At 37.2% G+C, this 16,307-nt stretch overlaps 1 protein-coding gene across 1 annotated transcript; it reads right to left on the bottom strand.

The window, feature by feature from the left end:
* Positions 1 to 942: 942 nt before the first annotated feature.
* Positions 943 to 14,967, bottom strand: LOC143856547 (uncharacterized). Its single transcript, XM_077366801.1, has 3 exons — positions 14,703 to 14,967; positions 3,179 to 3,437; positions 943 to 1,755 (listed from the first exon to the last, which is right to left on the bottom strand). The coding sequence occupies exons 1-3, from the start codon at positions 14,808 to 14,810 to the stop codon at positions 1,424 to 1,426; spliced, it is 699 nt and encodes a 232-aa protein (XP_077222916.1). The 5' UTR covers positions 14,811 to 14,967; the 3' UTR covers positions 943 to 1,423.
* Positions 14,968 to 16,307: the final 1,340 nt, after the last annotated feature.

Genomic DNA, 16,307 nt, shown 5'->3' with positions numbered 1-16,307 from the left:
CGACCGTCAAGTCCCGTGTGGGTGGTATGTCAAAAGCATCACCCTTGATATTTGATCCAACACAAGCCTCTTAAAAAGTGTGCAACCTTGATATTTGATCCAACAGCGGCCTAAAAACTGGGCAACTGTTGGATCAAATATCAAGGGGGGTACCCCCCACATGGGACTTGATATAAACTCTGTTTGGTTTACATAGCCCTAAATATAAACTTTGGGAAAAAACATTTCAGGGTTGAGAGAGAGAGAGAGAGAGAGAGAGAGAGAGAGACTTCCATTGAATTTCATGTCAAATTAATAGCCCTAAATAAAAATTTCGGAAAAAATATGCTACCCAAGCTGTGAAAAATATGTATTCTACTAATGTTATTAAAAGAACGATGTATCCAAACGCCTTCAAGAAAAATCCTAGAACTAATCAAATTCAACACCCTGAATATAAACTCTAAAAATGTACTACTCAAATTGTGTAAAACAAGTATACTACTGACATTATTTGAAGAAGAAACACTATCAAGCAGTGTACCATTCTCACAGAAACAGTTAAAGGGAGGGATTTTATCCGTTTAAGGGGGGGGGGGGGGGGGGAGATATAATTTCCCTTTGCGAATTTTGGCTTAAGATACACAATGGGTACAAAGGTGACACATAAGTGGGCATGCAATGATTAACCAGGATGCATCCTTGGTATTCTCCTGTTATGTAGATGCTATATTGGCAACCAAACAAGGGGTTTTTGCTGACATGGCACCCAAACGCCAAGCAAAACCCTCTACCCATCCAGGCTTTTGTGCAACCAAACACTAGTGAAGCCAAACACACCCGGATAATCATAGCTCTCATATATGTATCTATATGAATGCATAAGCTGTTCGAATCTCTTTGTGACTATTCTCGTTCTCTAATCTTCAAAACCAAACCAGTTGTTGATTAGATTAAAGGAAATTAAGCAAGAGAAAGATATTTAAACAAAATGGAATAACAGTTTTGCACAGCTGATAACATTTTCATTAACATATAAACCTAATTTATGTACAACCAACCTCCTCATATTCATATATGCCTAATCCTAATGGGGCTTTCATGTACAACCAACCTCATATTCATATATGCCTCATCCTAATGGGGCTTTCATTAGTAGTGAGTCGCCCCACCAAATCTCAACATAAAAAGGGATCTACCGCATTTCTGTTCTGCATGGGATCCAAAAAGGTAAAAAGAGGAGTAGGTGAGGGGCTCTAGAGACACATAATAAGTATAGACAAAACAACAGATGAAGCAGCAAGTAAAGAGACTCAGGGTTGGTTTTCTACAAGGCAACAAGTAAAGAAACATGGGGTTGGTTTGCTATAAGGCAACAAGTAAAGAGACAAGGGTTGGTTAGCTATAAGAAAACACGAGACAAGGGGTTGGTTTGCTATATTTTCTACCAAGACCACATGATGGGACTAGAAGCATTTGGAGGGAGTTGAGGAGTCATACAGTGCTGTTGCCATTGTTGTAAATCTTCTCCTCCCATTTCAGCACTCTCTCTCGCTTCTTGCCTGCTAGCTGTGCTTTCTTCTTCGAGTTCCATTGTTGCGACTTCGTCAGCCTCCATCGGCTCTGAAAGCCCACCTCCCATGCCAATATCATTCGTTCCCCGACTAACTGGAAGTTGAAATGGTGCCCAAGGAACGACAGCTAAGCATCCGTTGCTTTCCACTTTGTCGGAAGCCTCTGTTACGAGATTTGAATTCCCTGACCAGAAAATTTGATCTGAAAGAATTTTCATCAGATCAATTTGTTGCTTTCTGAAATTATGAACTGAAACTGAATAAGCAGTTTACGAATTAAATAAATAAAAGAACAAACTAATGGAAAATTTTGACATTAGGATTTCTGAGCATTGAGTCTTCCGATGACATATAACTATATAAGAGGTTCCACAGTGACTGTTTGGATATATATGACTTTTGATAAACAAACACAACCATTTTAGCAAGTGATTGATTCATTTTTTAATACAGTTTTGCCCTTTTTTACAGTAGGAGTAAGGTTGCATCAAACCTTGACATTAAGATCACAACACAAAGCACCCTGACAGATAAACTCCGGTGTTAAACAGAGTGACGGTAAATGGCTTTCAGCAATTACCTTAAGAACTACAAATAGATCATGAGCATGTTGAATAAGAAGATATGGATAACCAAGAGGGAGGAAAGGGAAAAATTGGAAAAAAAGAATGGAAATCTATGGGCAAGGACATCTAGATCACATTCTACAACTAATCAAGCTTGCAACATTACTCAGGAACACACAGAAGTTGAGATATCCAACAGACGGTAAGGGGAAAAAACAAAGAAAATACAGATAGGAAATGTATGGGTGAGGAATTTATACAATCACATTGTAAAACCATGGGCATGTAGATCTCCAAGGGGCCGTTTGGATATGCAGAATTTAGAATCTTGGATTTCCTCAAAATCCTGGATGAGAGACGGAAGAGTAAGGAGACCGTCTGTCGTTTTCTGATTTCTCACCCTTCTTTCCGTCAGCAAGTGAGTAAGAGATCATTCCAGGTTTTAGAAATATCACGATGGGGGAGAGATTTCTAAAACCTAGATTTCTTACTTAAAATTCAGGATTCTAAAGAGAAGCGAAACATAAGGTCTTCTTCTCGTCTCCCACCCATGATTTTGAGGAAACCCAAGATTCTAAAATCCGAGTATCCAAACGCCTCCCAAAAGTTCTAAAATTTTGTACGGTACATACAAGTGGTTATCTCAGATTTCTTCTCTCTCTTTTCTAAAGTTGCTCCTGATTGCTTGTAAGACACCTATCTTGCAGCATTTAGGTCATAAACAGCACATCTGCTTGTATGAATGTATGCAATTCAGCACGAAGAATGAATGATTCAACCATTCAAATGAAACCACATAAATAGAACCATCACATTTACATTCCACGATAAGCCCAAAACATGGGGGCAAAACTTAAAGTGCATTTTGATACGACTGTTCAAATAGTTTGCATTTCCATTAGGCTTGTGTTTTAGGTTTTAGCATTCATGCAATCTATAACTGCAGTTCCCATACATAAAAAGTTGAAACGAAGATTCCAACAATAAATTTAGAAGTACAGAGGGAAACAACAAACATGGAAATGACATGAAATTGAGAAGCAGTATCAAGACACTTACTCTTAAAACCTGGAAGCAAATCTGTATTAACTCTGAAAGATAAATTTGATGAACTTGAAGATTGCAACAATGGCGTGTTCACTTGCTTGTAAAGAACGAGAGCCTTCTCTTCATTCAAGGAAAGAGAAGGCAATGCCTCTGTCATTGCAGCCGTTAATTGTGGTGTACTGCCTTTGAGGGAGTCTTCTGATAATGATTGACTATAATCCAGAGGGATTACTGGTTCTTCTTCTTCCATTATTGGAGGCAACTCAGCATCCTTATAATACCAAAAAAGGCATAAACCATTTAATGATATGATACAAATTCAAAAGCTCCTGCAAAGAAGAAAATTCATGGGAATCTACATACAAATTTTCTAGCTTTTATAAAAGAACAAAGAGGTAAATGGATTGAAGAACCAGACCAGAAATTGAACCAAAATTCAATCGAAAAAACTTCCATATGGACAAATGAAAGAATTTGTTTGGTTACCTACTCTAGAACGACTTGTAACCTATTGTTGTAGGTTGGACCTAATTTTTTTAGCTCCCCTCAGCACTACTTTCACGGGATCTTCTCTCATCTCTATTTTATTAGGAATAGAAATATACAGCTATTGTTAAATGAAATGTGTGAGTTGTTTTCACAAGTTACTTCACATGGTATCAGAGCTCTCAATGTGGAACTAGGCCTATTATCTTCCTCTCTTTCTCATCTTCCTCTCATTAAATACATGTACGTGCTTTTGCTTCATGGCCAAAGAATCCAGCCCCACTCCGTCTGTCACCAATGTTCCACATGAGTGCATTGATCATGCGTTGCAGAGTAGAGCTACCATTGAGATGGCTTCTGGATATTATCTTCAACTCCCATAAAATCCAGGTACAGTGCTCATTTCCTGTCGTACCTGGGAAAGAGCAATGCAAAATGCTTGCTCCAGGTGAGAAAAAGAAACTTGTTTTTTGTTGACAGGACACTTCCCAAACCTCCTCCTCATAAGCTCTTGCCTGGATGAGGTATAACCAACAATTTAAATGTCAGTTTCGGCCACCACTGAAACCAAAAATTTTCGGTTTCAGCCACAATCATGTAAAACCTTGATAAAAATTTCATTTAAAAAAAAAAATTCCTCCGAAATGTATAAAATTTCAGTGGAAATTTCGGGGTAATTTTTAAAATTTCAGTGGAAATCTTTAACATTTCGCTGGAAATTTTGTAAATAAAGGTAAAAAACGAAATTTCGGTGAAATCCTGTATTTTTCCGATACTATGTACCATTGGTTTTGGTCCAAATCGAAATATTTTGGTTAAAATTTAAAACTATAATCCCGTGGTTGTACCATATATTTTTAACTCTCTAGCCAAAGACCTACAGAGCAATATAGATCTTGAGGACAAGTTTTCTCAAAGGAATGCTGCATGTGTACACCAGTTAAAAAGAGATATTGCTCTTCTTCAAGAGAATCTCTTGGTTTTCTGCGTAGTTTACAAAATTGAAGGCATTATGCAACAAGTTGGGAATCTATTTGACAATTTCTAAATGCACGTGCAGTGCTTCCAAAGTTTGTTTCCATCCATGAGACAGAAAAAGTTCATCAATTTCCGATGGGCTTGATTGATGTTTTTGGCAAAATCTGAACTTGAATCCTATCCACGGATCCTCTTCCCAATGTTAGCAGAGCCTATCCTCTGGTTTGTCAAGAAGATAAGCAGCAGTCATTAGCTCCTAGTATTCTACAAGATCATCAAACATAGAGGTTGCAACACTTGCGGTGAATGGTGGAGCTTTTGTAGGTAAAGAAACCAAATCCAACCGAAGGAAGAATCACTGCAGTCATTGCAATAAAACTGGACACACCAGTGGGTGAGAAGCTAGATGGGATGGTATGGGCCCATCTGAGTTGAGCATGCCTCAGGGTCCTTGACTCACATTGAGGAGGCTGATTAGAGTGGGTGAGAAGCGAGATGGGATGGTCCGGGCACCTTCACAAATAGCTTCACCTGCAACCAGCAATATTTCTTCTACCCTGTGGCACAAGAGGCTTGGAGCCTACAAGATATATCCACGCAGTCAAACACCATCAATGGCGTGAGGCTATGATGCAAGAGGTTGCAGCCCTTGAAAAGAATAGCACTTGGATTTTGGAAGCACTACCACTTGGCAAAAACCTTATTGGGTGCAAGTGGGTCTACAAAATCAAGTGCAACTCAAATGGTGCGGTGAACATCATAAGGGATGCCTAGTGGCCAACGCTACGGAGGGCATTGATTATCATGAAACTTTTGCCCCCTTGCTTAGTTAGACATTGTATACTGTACAATCGTTGTCGCAACTATTTAAAATTGGCCCTTACAATAGCTCGATGTTCATAATGCTTCCCTTCACGGTGATCTACATGAGGTTCATATGAAATTCTCAACCAAGTTTTTTCTTCAGAGGGAGACACATGTATGTCGGCCAGGCAAATTCTTATATGGTCTTAAGCAGGCATCCCACAACATATCTGAGAAATTCACTACTTCCCTCATGCGTGTCGGCTTCCAACAATCAGCTGTGGATTATTCTCTCTTAACACCCAAGGAATGAGTATCACTATGGTTCTCGCATACGTTGACGGTGTTATTGTGACTGGTAATGATCCTCAACATATTCAATTTCTCAAAAAATGTTTAGAAGACTGCTTTCATATTAAAGATCTCGGTAGTCTGAAATATTTTCTTGGGATTGAAGTGGTTCATTTTCCCAAAGGATTTTTTTGTGCCCACAGAAATAAATAGTTAACATCCTTACTGAGACTGGGCTAAAATAGTTAAACTCACTACAGATTCCGGAGATTCTATTCTGGATCCTTCACAATATAGATAACTAGTTGGCCAGGTTAATTTCTTCAGCAATTACTCTGTCAGAGATTACTTATTTTGTTCATATCTTAAGCCAGTTCATGCAAGATCCACGACAAGCTAACTACGATGTTGCTTTATGGGTGCTTAGATATCTCAAATCGTCTCCGAGAAAACGCATTCTTCTTCCCTCAACTAGTGATTAGTCATTACAAGCTTATTGTGATTAAAACTGGGCTAGCTGTCCCATGGCTCGTTTGGCCACTAGTGGTTATTTTACATTACTTGGTTGTTCTTTGATTTCTTGAAAGACCAAAAAGCAATCTACAATACTTGTGAGCTCCTTGACTCAAAGCTGCTCTTCTGATCTTTGAGTTGTTCAATCTCACCCAATGAAACTGTTATGTGACAACCATGGTGCTTTACATATTGCAGCAAAACCGATTTCCATGGAAGAACAAAACACGTTGAGAAAGATTGCACTTAGTTCGTGAACACCTACACTCGATTGCACCTAGTTCGTGAACACCTACACTCTCGAGGCATTGTAACTAAGTTTATTCCAACTACACAACAGCTGGCCGATATATTCACCAAGGCTCTTGGTCAGGAACAATTTCATCATATACTTGGCAAAGTTGTTTTTTTTTTTTTTTGGGGACTGGGGTTAGGCAAGACCCCTACCATAATTTCATAATAAAAGATCAGAGTTACAAACGAGTGTAGCAAGTGCCAATACCATCTTTACAAATCAGATCCATAAGGTCGGGGGGAGGGGGGGGGGTGTGGTGTGGCCATGCTTTGTGAAAGACAATATCTTCACCTTTGGTAGGAGACAGCCTCTTAGAAGTGCCAATACCATCTTTACAAATCAGATCCATAAGGTCGGGGGGAGGGGGGGGGGGGGGGGGGTGGGGCCATGCTTTGTGAAAGACAATATCTTCACCTTTGGTAGGAGACAGCCTCTTAGATAGGTAATCAACAGCACAATTTTCTTCCCTCCAGCTATGAGAAATGGTCCATTCACTTAGGTTGTCAAGGTAGGTTCTGATTTCCTTTAGTGTCGGTTTCATCCTCCAAGGGCATTTGAAATCACCACTACCAATCTTAACTGCAAACATGGAATCTGACTCAATCCAGACCATCAAAAGGTTTTTCTTCTTAGCAAGGATAAGGCCGTGGAGCATGGCCTCAAGTTCAAGCTCATGGATTGGTGCGTCAGGTTTGTTTAAGGAGAACATGGCCTCCATCTCTTCCTCCGGGTTCTTGATTAGGCCCCCAATGCCAGCCCCCATATCCGACAGGGAGGCGTCAGTGTTCATTTTCATTCATCCAGGGTCGGGCTTTTTCCGGCAACATTCCTTTCGTTCCCCATTGTTAAGGAGTTGCTTCACTGTAACTCCACGCTCCAACTTAGGGGGAGTACTATTGAGTAAAGATTTTTTTTGGTTACCTATTCTAGTAGGACTTGTAACCTATTGTTACAGGTTGTAAGACTTTCCTTTTTTTCGTTTCACTACTTTCACAGGATCTTCTGTCATCTTTGTTTTATTGGGAATAGTTGTATATATTTCCTTATTGATGAATGAAACATGTGAGCTATTTTCACAAGAAACTTTCACAAATCTAAAGTGGATTGTAAACTCTTAGGCAAGGTTAAAATTTTAGTTACAAACAATACTAATCAAGAAGAACGCAAAAATGCTTTTTACACATAAAATCCAATAAGTTCATAAAAATCGGGGAAAATAGTTGTCCCACACAAGAGCACTAGTAAATTCATAAACATTCAAGCAATTTCACTCTTACATGTCAGCAGTATTTCCGCCATTAAAAAATCAACGATATAAACTGTAATTGAACTTGATGAAGAAATGCTCATAAAAAAATTTCAACGAAGATCACAACAAGATGATGTTGATCGACTACACCAACGATAAAAGGACAGAAAAAATAAAAATAAAAACAGTCCTCACAAAACCTCATTCCAACAAGCAAAATTTGCAAATAAATTATCAAAATTTTAGGGAAAAAAAAAAGACAAAACAATGACTAAGAGATGAATCATGTCTTTCATAAATCCAGAGACAATTAGCTTCCAACTAAGCGCCGTAAATCAGAGGAATAGATATGCAAATCTGTACAAGGCTACAAGCCGTTTGGATACAAGGATTGAAAAATCCTAAATTTTACAAACCAATACCTAGATTTTATAAGCTAAAACCTGGTTTTTATAAGCTAAAACTTTGATTATACATTTTCAGGATTGTAAAGTCGAGGTTTTAGCTTGTAAAAGCCTAGATTTTATAATCCTGGATTATAGAATCCATGTATCCAAACCCCCATAGTAATCAAAACTTGAGAAAAATAAGAAATAAGCATTCAAGATCTTCTAAGCTAAAACTATGATTGTACATTTTCAGGATTGTAAAATCGTGGTTTTAGCTTATAAAATTGAGGTTTTAGCTTGTAAAAGCCTAGATTTTAAAATCCTGGATTATAGAATCCATGTATCCAAACCCCCACAATAATCAAAACTTGAGAAAAATCAGAAATAAGCATTCAAGATCTTCTAAGCTAAAACTATGATTGTACATTTTCAAGATTGTAAAATTGAGGTTTTAGCTTATAAAATCAAGGTTTTAGCTTTTAAAAACCCTAAATTTTACAATCCTAGATTATAAAATCCATGTATCCAAACGGCACATAGTAATCAACGTTGGAGATTTTGTCAAGAAATCTATCTTTAGGAATTATGTTAATAATAATTAATATAGATCTAATCTATTAAAATAGTGAAAGTAAATTAATCAAGAAAAGGTTAGAAATAGCCTGTTTTAATGGATCGAGGCACGTCAGAAATGAAGCTCTCTTTAGAGTCAAAACGCCCCCGTCTGCACTGGGTTCACCGACGTTTGGCTCCCAAGATTCAACATCCTTCAGGATCTCTTCCGTGCAGGGAATTGATCCCACAAACTCGTCAATCGCCCGTATCGCAAACACAATAAAAGATAAAAGATAAAAGATAAAATATGAAATCAAGAACAGCATGTAGAGGGTTTTAGTTTTTTGGAGAAGAGAGATCACTTGAAGAAAAGGACGTTTCCTTTTTAAGAGATAAGAAAGGGTTGAGAGAGCCGTTGGAGATAATAAAGGAACGAGACGTTTCATACGTTATGCCCCTAAAATCTCTCCCACTCCCTAAATATCTCTTAACTTCCCTAATAAATAGGAAAAGATAAAAGGAAACGATTTATTAATTTTAAATCATCAAAATATCTAACAATCCCCCACATGATTTAAAATTTAAAATTTAAAATAAACACATGCAAGCGCGACTTTACTGTGCAATGGGTGTAGGTGTCTTCCGGACTTGAACCTACACTTAGTGTTAGCAATTTTCCATCTGAAGGAGCCGTAGTGAACTAAGTCTTGAACTAGGTCCTTGAGTTCAGACTTCATCTTACCACTCACACAGTACGAGCAATTACTTGAGTTCTAATCGGTTGGGCCCTTACGGTCATGAGCCCAGATCTTGTTTCATGAACGCCTTTAGGGAGTAGCCCAACGCCTCATAGTAGCGACCTCACTACCACAATCACATAGGTGAGTCCTCCAAGGGTGTTCCGTGACCTATACCCTGCAGAATTCTGCCTTGTACTGATTAAGAGATATACTCAACCTAAATATCGTCACAGTCATGAGCATTATCACCATAGGGATGAGACTAGGAAATACCCCTCAAAATAATTAGTGCTCCTCCTAGAGACCTTACAGTTTCGTTTTTACCCATTGAACCTCCTTCATGGGATCTCCAATTACAGAGGTTGGGTGTCCATTGCAGTGACTAACTTATGGGCTTCAGTCCCATTCCCCTCGATGATATATCACTAGCCTTCACGCTAGTCCGTTTGTTTTGCTTTTAGGCCTTATAAGACCTAAAGCCAATTCTCTTTAAAAGATTAATCAATAGTATCTAAAACACCCTTTCACATTGTGTTGTGTCAATCATACATCAATAATCACCCAAGATATGAGAATGCCAATCAAATAATTACATCTTGATATGCTAAACTATCATGATATTCAACTATTATATTCAAAACATAATATCAAGTGCATGGACATGATAAGAACATCATGTCAAATGCATTGTATAGACACTCTAATCATCTGTCTATATTGTAATTCATCATATACTCATAATGTTCAATCATCAACGGTTCCAAATGCCCCCCACATTCATAAGCATTTATTGAAAAATGATAACTTATTCTACTTGTGCTAATGTGCACCCCCACAGCTTAAGAAAATAAGCATTTCATAAAATAAAAAAAAACAATACAATCTACATATCACGAGTTACTTGCCCAGTAGATAAGTTCACATGCTTTGATATTAATAGAAGAAGCAATGGGGTAAATTATGTGTAAAGCTTGCTAAATCTCTCAGCCTATATACTGGGATACAATTAAAGAAGCGAACTGTGAAAACAGTTTCCAAACAATGCCTCAAATTGTATATATACTAAAATATACCACCAATTTATACAACCATGGTTACACGTTGAATGTGATGCAACCTCAATCTATGTGCAACAATCAACATATGTAACGTATACACGGTTAAGTATGTCAACACCATAAATGGAATCTCCAAGGATCCTAAAACGCCAGTGTATCTCTAGTTCTCTACAGTTGTAGCATGATACCAAAGATAACATAATCACATAAATAGCGATATAGGATGCATAAAGAATTGAAGGTCTTATATGTTGCCTAAAACAAGCAAGTGGAAATTCTACACTTCCAGAAATTTAATATGGCAACTTTTTTCGTTTTAATTAACCTTCATTTTCATCTATCTACTATTGATTTTTTTTGAAATTTTAATAGAGAACATCTTTTTTTTTTTTTCCATTAAACTTCCTTTATAATCCCCCACAATTTCCCTATGCGTCTTCTCTTAAATCTATTGCAGCACAAAGTGCCCAAAGCGATCTAGCAGTTTAATTAAAAATTATAATTTTGAATGACATTTTAAATTAAAATTTACGTGCAAATCAAATTGAATGGCCAATTCCTAAGTCGACGTGGCTCAAAAGGCAAGTCCTATTTTAAGAAAGTTGTTTCAAGGGATTCTTTATCATCCCTAGAATCAAAGGATTACACTTTGGTAATGGTTGAAATTTATGGAGGAAAGAAAGTAACGGCAGAACTAGTGAACTTTCGATTTGGCAACCCAAATCTTGCCAAATCAGCTACAAGATCTCTCCAAAGTCTATATTTGCGGTGCGACCCGGTTAGGCCTAGGATTGGCCTCTAACGAAATGACAAAAATGGCCCTTGCATAGGCAAGATGACATTTAACATGCTCTATGTAACAGGGGTAGACTTGAAAGATAGAAATACCCAACTCTTCCACTTTGTAGGGCTAACAGAACTCTTCTTTTCTTCTATTTTGCGTTAATCCAGGGAGGGCGACTAGAAGAGTAGCGGATAATTAGCTGGCGACCAGAGGAGTAGCGGATAATTAGCTACCAGGATTTCTTAAAGGCAAATGATTTATTCGATTTCCAAAACATCTCTTTTTTCTTCGATCGTTTCGGAGGAACGAAGCTATAAACAAGAGATAATGGTGCCGTATAAAATTATATTTAATCCTTTTTTTTATTTGGAATAGTATATCAGTTACCAATCGATACTTCTATTTCCGTACCTACTACAAGTTCAAGAAAAACAAAACTTACATTCCCTCCATCAACAGATATTCAGATCTAAGAAAAAACATAATAAACCCATTTTCTGAACCACTTGTAAAAAGTAAAAATCTACCGGAGGAGATAATATTCTAAAGTGTGAAGATGAAAGGTGGGTTTTTAATACAAAATTATCTGAGTAGTGGATGAGCCCAATACCAAAACTAGATTCTACATGCCTGAATTACACATTGGCAATGAGAAAAATAACAGAAATAGGAAACCCAATATTTTTAAACAAAACACATAGAAGCCATAAGTAATCAAATTACTTCTAGTTCAGATCTATGTTAAAATTCCCATAATTATTAGCATTAGAAAATTCCTAAGGAGGTTTTGACTCTAAAATTGTTGGAGATTTTGTCAAGAAATCTATCTTTAGGAATTTCTGTTAATATTAATTAATATAGATCTAATCTATCAATATAGTAAAAGTAAATTAATAAAGAAAATGTTAGAAATAACATGTTTTAATGGATCGAGGCACGTCAGAAATGACGCTCTCTTCAGAGTCAAAACGCCCCCGTCTGCACTGGATTCACCGGCGTTTGGCACCCAAGATTCAACATCCTTCAGGATATTTTCCGTGCAGGGAATTGATCCCATGAACTCGTCAATCGCCCGTATCGCAAACACAATAAAAGATAAAAGATAAAATATGAAATCAAGAACAGCATGTAGGGAGTTTTAGTTTTTTGGAGAAGAGAGCTCACTTGAAGAAAATGATGTTTCCTTTCTAAGAGATAAAGAAAGGGTTGAGAGAGCTGTGCCGTTGGAGATAATAAAGGAACGGGACGTTTCATACGTTATGCCCCTAAAATCTCTCCCACTCCCTAAATATCTCTTAACTTCCCTAATAAATAGGAAAAGATAAAAGGAAACAATTTATTAATTTTAAATCATCAAAATATCTAACACTATATTAATTACTATAGATCTAATTTATTATGTTTGCGATACGGGCGATTGACGAGTTCGTGGGATCAATTCCCTGCACAGAAGAGATCCTGAAGGATGTTGAATCTTGGGAGCCAAACGCCGGTGAACCCAGTGCAGACGGAGCCGTTTTGACGCTAAAGAGAGCGTCATTTCTAGCGTGCCTTGATCCATTAAAAAAGGCTATTTCTAACATTTTCTTTATTAATTTACTTTTACTATTTTGATAGATTATATCTATATTAATTAATATTAATAGAAATTTAGATTTCTTGACAAAATTTCCAACAATTTTAGAGTCAAAAATCTCCTTAGGAATTTTTTGATGCTAATAACTCTGAAAATTTTTACATAGATCTGAACTAGAGGTAATTTGATTACTTATGGATTCTATGTGTTTTGTTTAAAAATATTGGGTTTCCTATTTCTGTTATTTTTTCATTGCCAATGTGTAGTTCAGGCATGTAGAATCTAGTTTTGGTATTGGGCTCATCCACTACCCCGATCATTTTGTATTAAAAACCCACATTTCATCTTCACACTTTGGAATATCATCTCCTCTGGTAGATTTTACTTTCTACAAGTGGTTCAGAAAATTGGTTTATTATGTTTCTTCTTTAGATACGAATATCTGTTGATGGAGGGAATGTAAGTTTTGTTTTCCTTGAACTTGTAGTAGGTACGAAAATAGAAGTATCGATTGGTAACTGATATACTATTCCAAAAAAAGGATTAAATATAATTTTATACGGCACCATTATCTCTTGTTTATAGCTTCGTTCCTCCGAAACGATCGAAGAAGAGATGTTTTGGAAATCGAATAAATCATTTGCCTTTAAGAATCCTGGTAGCTAATTATCCGCTACTCCTCTGACCGCCAGCTAATTATCTGCTACTCCTCTAGCCGTCCTCCCTGGATTAACGCAAAATGGAAGAAAAGAAGAGTTTTGTTAGCCCTACAAAGTGGAAGAGTTGGGTATTTCTATCTTCCAAGTCTGCCCCTGTTTCATAGAGCATGTTAAATGCCATCTTGCCTATGCAAAAGCCATTTTTGTCCTTTTGTTAGAGGCCAATCCTAGGCCTAACCGGGTCGCACCGCAAATATAAACTTTGGAGAGATCTTATAGCTGATTTGGCAAGATTTTGGTTGCCAAATCGAAAAGGCACTAGTTTTGCCGTTACTTTCTTTCCTCCATAAATTTTAACCATTACCAGAGTGTAATCCTTTGATTCTAGGGATGATAAAGAATCCCTAGAAATTTTCAAAAATGAAGTGATATGGTATTCTAGGGATATGTAATCCTTTGTAATCTAGGGATATGTAATCCTTTGTAATCCTTTGTATTCTAGGGATATGTAATCCTTTTGATTCTAGAGATGATAAAGAATCCCTTGAAATTTCCAAAAATGAAGTGATATGTAATCCTTTGATTCAAGGGATTCTAGGGATGATAAAGAATCCCGATTGTACATTTTCAGGATTGTAAAATCGTGGTTTTAGCTTATAAAATCGAGGTTTTAGCTTGAAAAAGCCTAGATTTTATAATCCTGGATTATAGAATCCATGTATCCAAACCCCCCCGCAGTAATCAAAACTTGAGAAAAATCCGAAATAAGCATTCAAGATCTTCTAAGCTAAAACTATGATTGTACATTTTCAAGATTGTAAAATTGAGGTTTTAGCTTATAAAATCGAGGTTTTAGCTTTCGAAACCCTAAATTTTACAATCCTGGATTATAAAATCCATGTATCCAAACGGCACATAGTAATCAAAACTTTAGAAAGATCAGAAATAAGCAGTAAACGCATACCAGTCTACGAACCTTCTAAGCTAAAACTTTGATTGTACATTTTCAGGATTGTAAAATCGAGGTTTTAGCTTATAAAATCGAGGTTTTAGCTTCTAAAACCCTAGATTTTACAATCCTGGATTATAAAATCCATGTATCAAAACAGCACTGTAATCAAAACTTGAGAAAAATCAGAAATAAGCATTAAACACAAACCAGTCTACGGATCTTTCTAGCGGGAGAAGAGAGAGAAAAATCGGAGAACTCATCATACACATCTTCTAGATCCTTCCTCTTCATCTTCACCGACAAAAATCCGGTCATCTTACCGGAAAATCGGGCAACTGAGTGCTTGAAACCCTAACGGAATAGGATCTCTGCAAATTTCTAGGGTTTTTTTTTCTTCTCTGAGTAGCTTTTCTTCTCTCTCTATAAATTGTGTTGTCTAGAATCTCAGATGAATAAACGGATAAGACAATCTGCTAAATTGTGTGCGTATGTGGATGTTCTCTCCTGCAAAAACCATTGCGAATAGCATTCAGCGAAATTGCCTAGTAAATTCTGTTATGTTTACATAGAAAAGTAGAGATTTCTCCAGAAGACATACGAGAGATTTGGAAGTTCCCATTTTCTAACGAAATGGGGGGCGAAATATTTTTCACCCGCGCTATTTTACGTGGGGAAGCATGAAATTACCTAAGTACCCCTATCTGGCCGAAAACTGTCAATTTCCAAAGAGCACTCGTTTTGCTTGGTCTCCGTGATTTCTCGTTTTGCCGTCTCGGGGCGACCTTTTTATTGGGCCATGTCATGGATCCTGACAGTCCGATGGACTATCCAAATCCGAAAAAATAACCGATAGAATCTAGACAACAAATAAAAGCCCATGCGACAGTCCGAAGTCCAATATTATTATATTATTTTACAAAAATACCCTTCAATTGTTATAACGTTAGGTATTATTTCAGGGGTATTTTAGTAAAAATAAGCCAAATCTATTTTTCAAGCTATTTCTATTTTTAGTATTTTGTCAGTCATTTGACTCAAGACAGCCTCTTCTTTTCCTTCTCTAGGAGCTGTTTGGAAACGCATATTTTAGAATTCAGGATTTCTTCAAAATTGTAACTAAGAGACAAGAGAAGAAGAGCACCAGCCGTCGTTTTTTACTTGTTTTTTACTTCTAGCCCATCTTTCCATCAGCAAGAGAGTAGCAGATCCTCCCATATTTCCAAGTTTTAGAAATCGCAGGATGCGGGAGAGATTTTTAAAACCTGAATATCTCACTCAAAATCCAACAAACGCTGTCAGGACAACATACAACAGCTCGATCATGAACCCTCTTTTATACTATTTTCAAACTAAAAACCTGGATTCTAAAATCCGTGTACCCAAACGGCCCGTAAGTTTCTAATCCGTTGCGTAGTCGTCGTTGCAACTTGCCCTCACCCTCTTTTGAGAATTTTAACTATGTACACCGTAAGTACTAAGTAGGACATACTAGGACACTCCAATGCACGGTCAGATTTGAAATGGATTGTGAGACATGTGATGTAGGATCCGAACAACACTCCGAATCTGATCCAACCAATAAGGGTAAGTGGATCTGATCCGAAGCGGATCCGTTGACACCTCTAGCCATCGAACTGCGGATTGTAATTATGAGAACCCTACTCAGTTTGAATTTACCAAAACATCCTAAATCCTCCATACATGTTTGAGTCCAGTGACCAATTTTAGGCTCACAATCCGTTTCCAAAATCTAAAACAAACAGGGCCTTGAGATAACCGTATTTATTCAAAACCATGGATGTAACTGTCGAG

The sequence above is a fragment of the Tasmannia lanceolata genome, unplaced genomic scaffold, assembly GCF_043159265.1.
Source record: "Tasmannia lanceolata isolate RefF3 unplaced genomic scaffold, GAP_Taslan_0.1 ptg000023l, whole genome shotgun sequence".
Taxonomy (NCBI): domain Eukaryota; kingdom Viridiplantae; phylum Streptophyta; class Magnoliopsida; order Canellales; family Winteraceae; genus Tasmannia; species Tasmannia lanceolata.
This window is presented reverse-complemented; position numbering and strand designations above follow the sequence as displayed.

What these genes read in the sequence shown, in the direction of transcription:
- LOC143856547 (XM_077366801.1), bottom strand. Translation starts at nt 14,810, where the DNA reads ATGACCGGATTTTTGTCGGTGAAGATGAAGAGGAAGGATCTAGAAGAT. An exon ending in CTAGAAAGATCCGTAGACTG is followed by an intron (nt 3,438 to 14,702) that starts GTTTGTGTTTAA and finishes TGGTATTATAAG; the next exon opens with GATGCTGAGTTGCCTCCAAT. An exon ending in TTTGCTTCCAGGTTTTAAGA is followed by an intron (nt 1,756 to 3,178) that starts GTAAGTGTCTTG and finishes AAATTCTTTCAG; the next exon opens with ATCAAATTTTCTGGTCAGGG.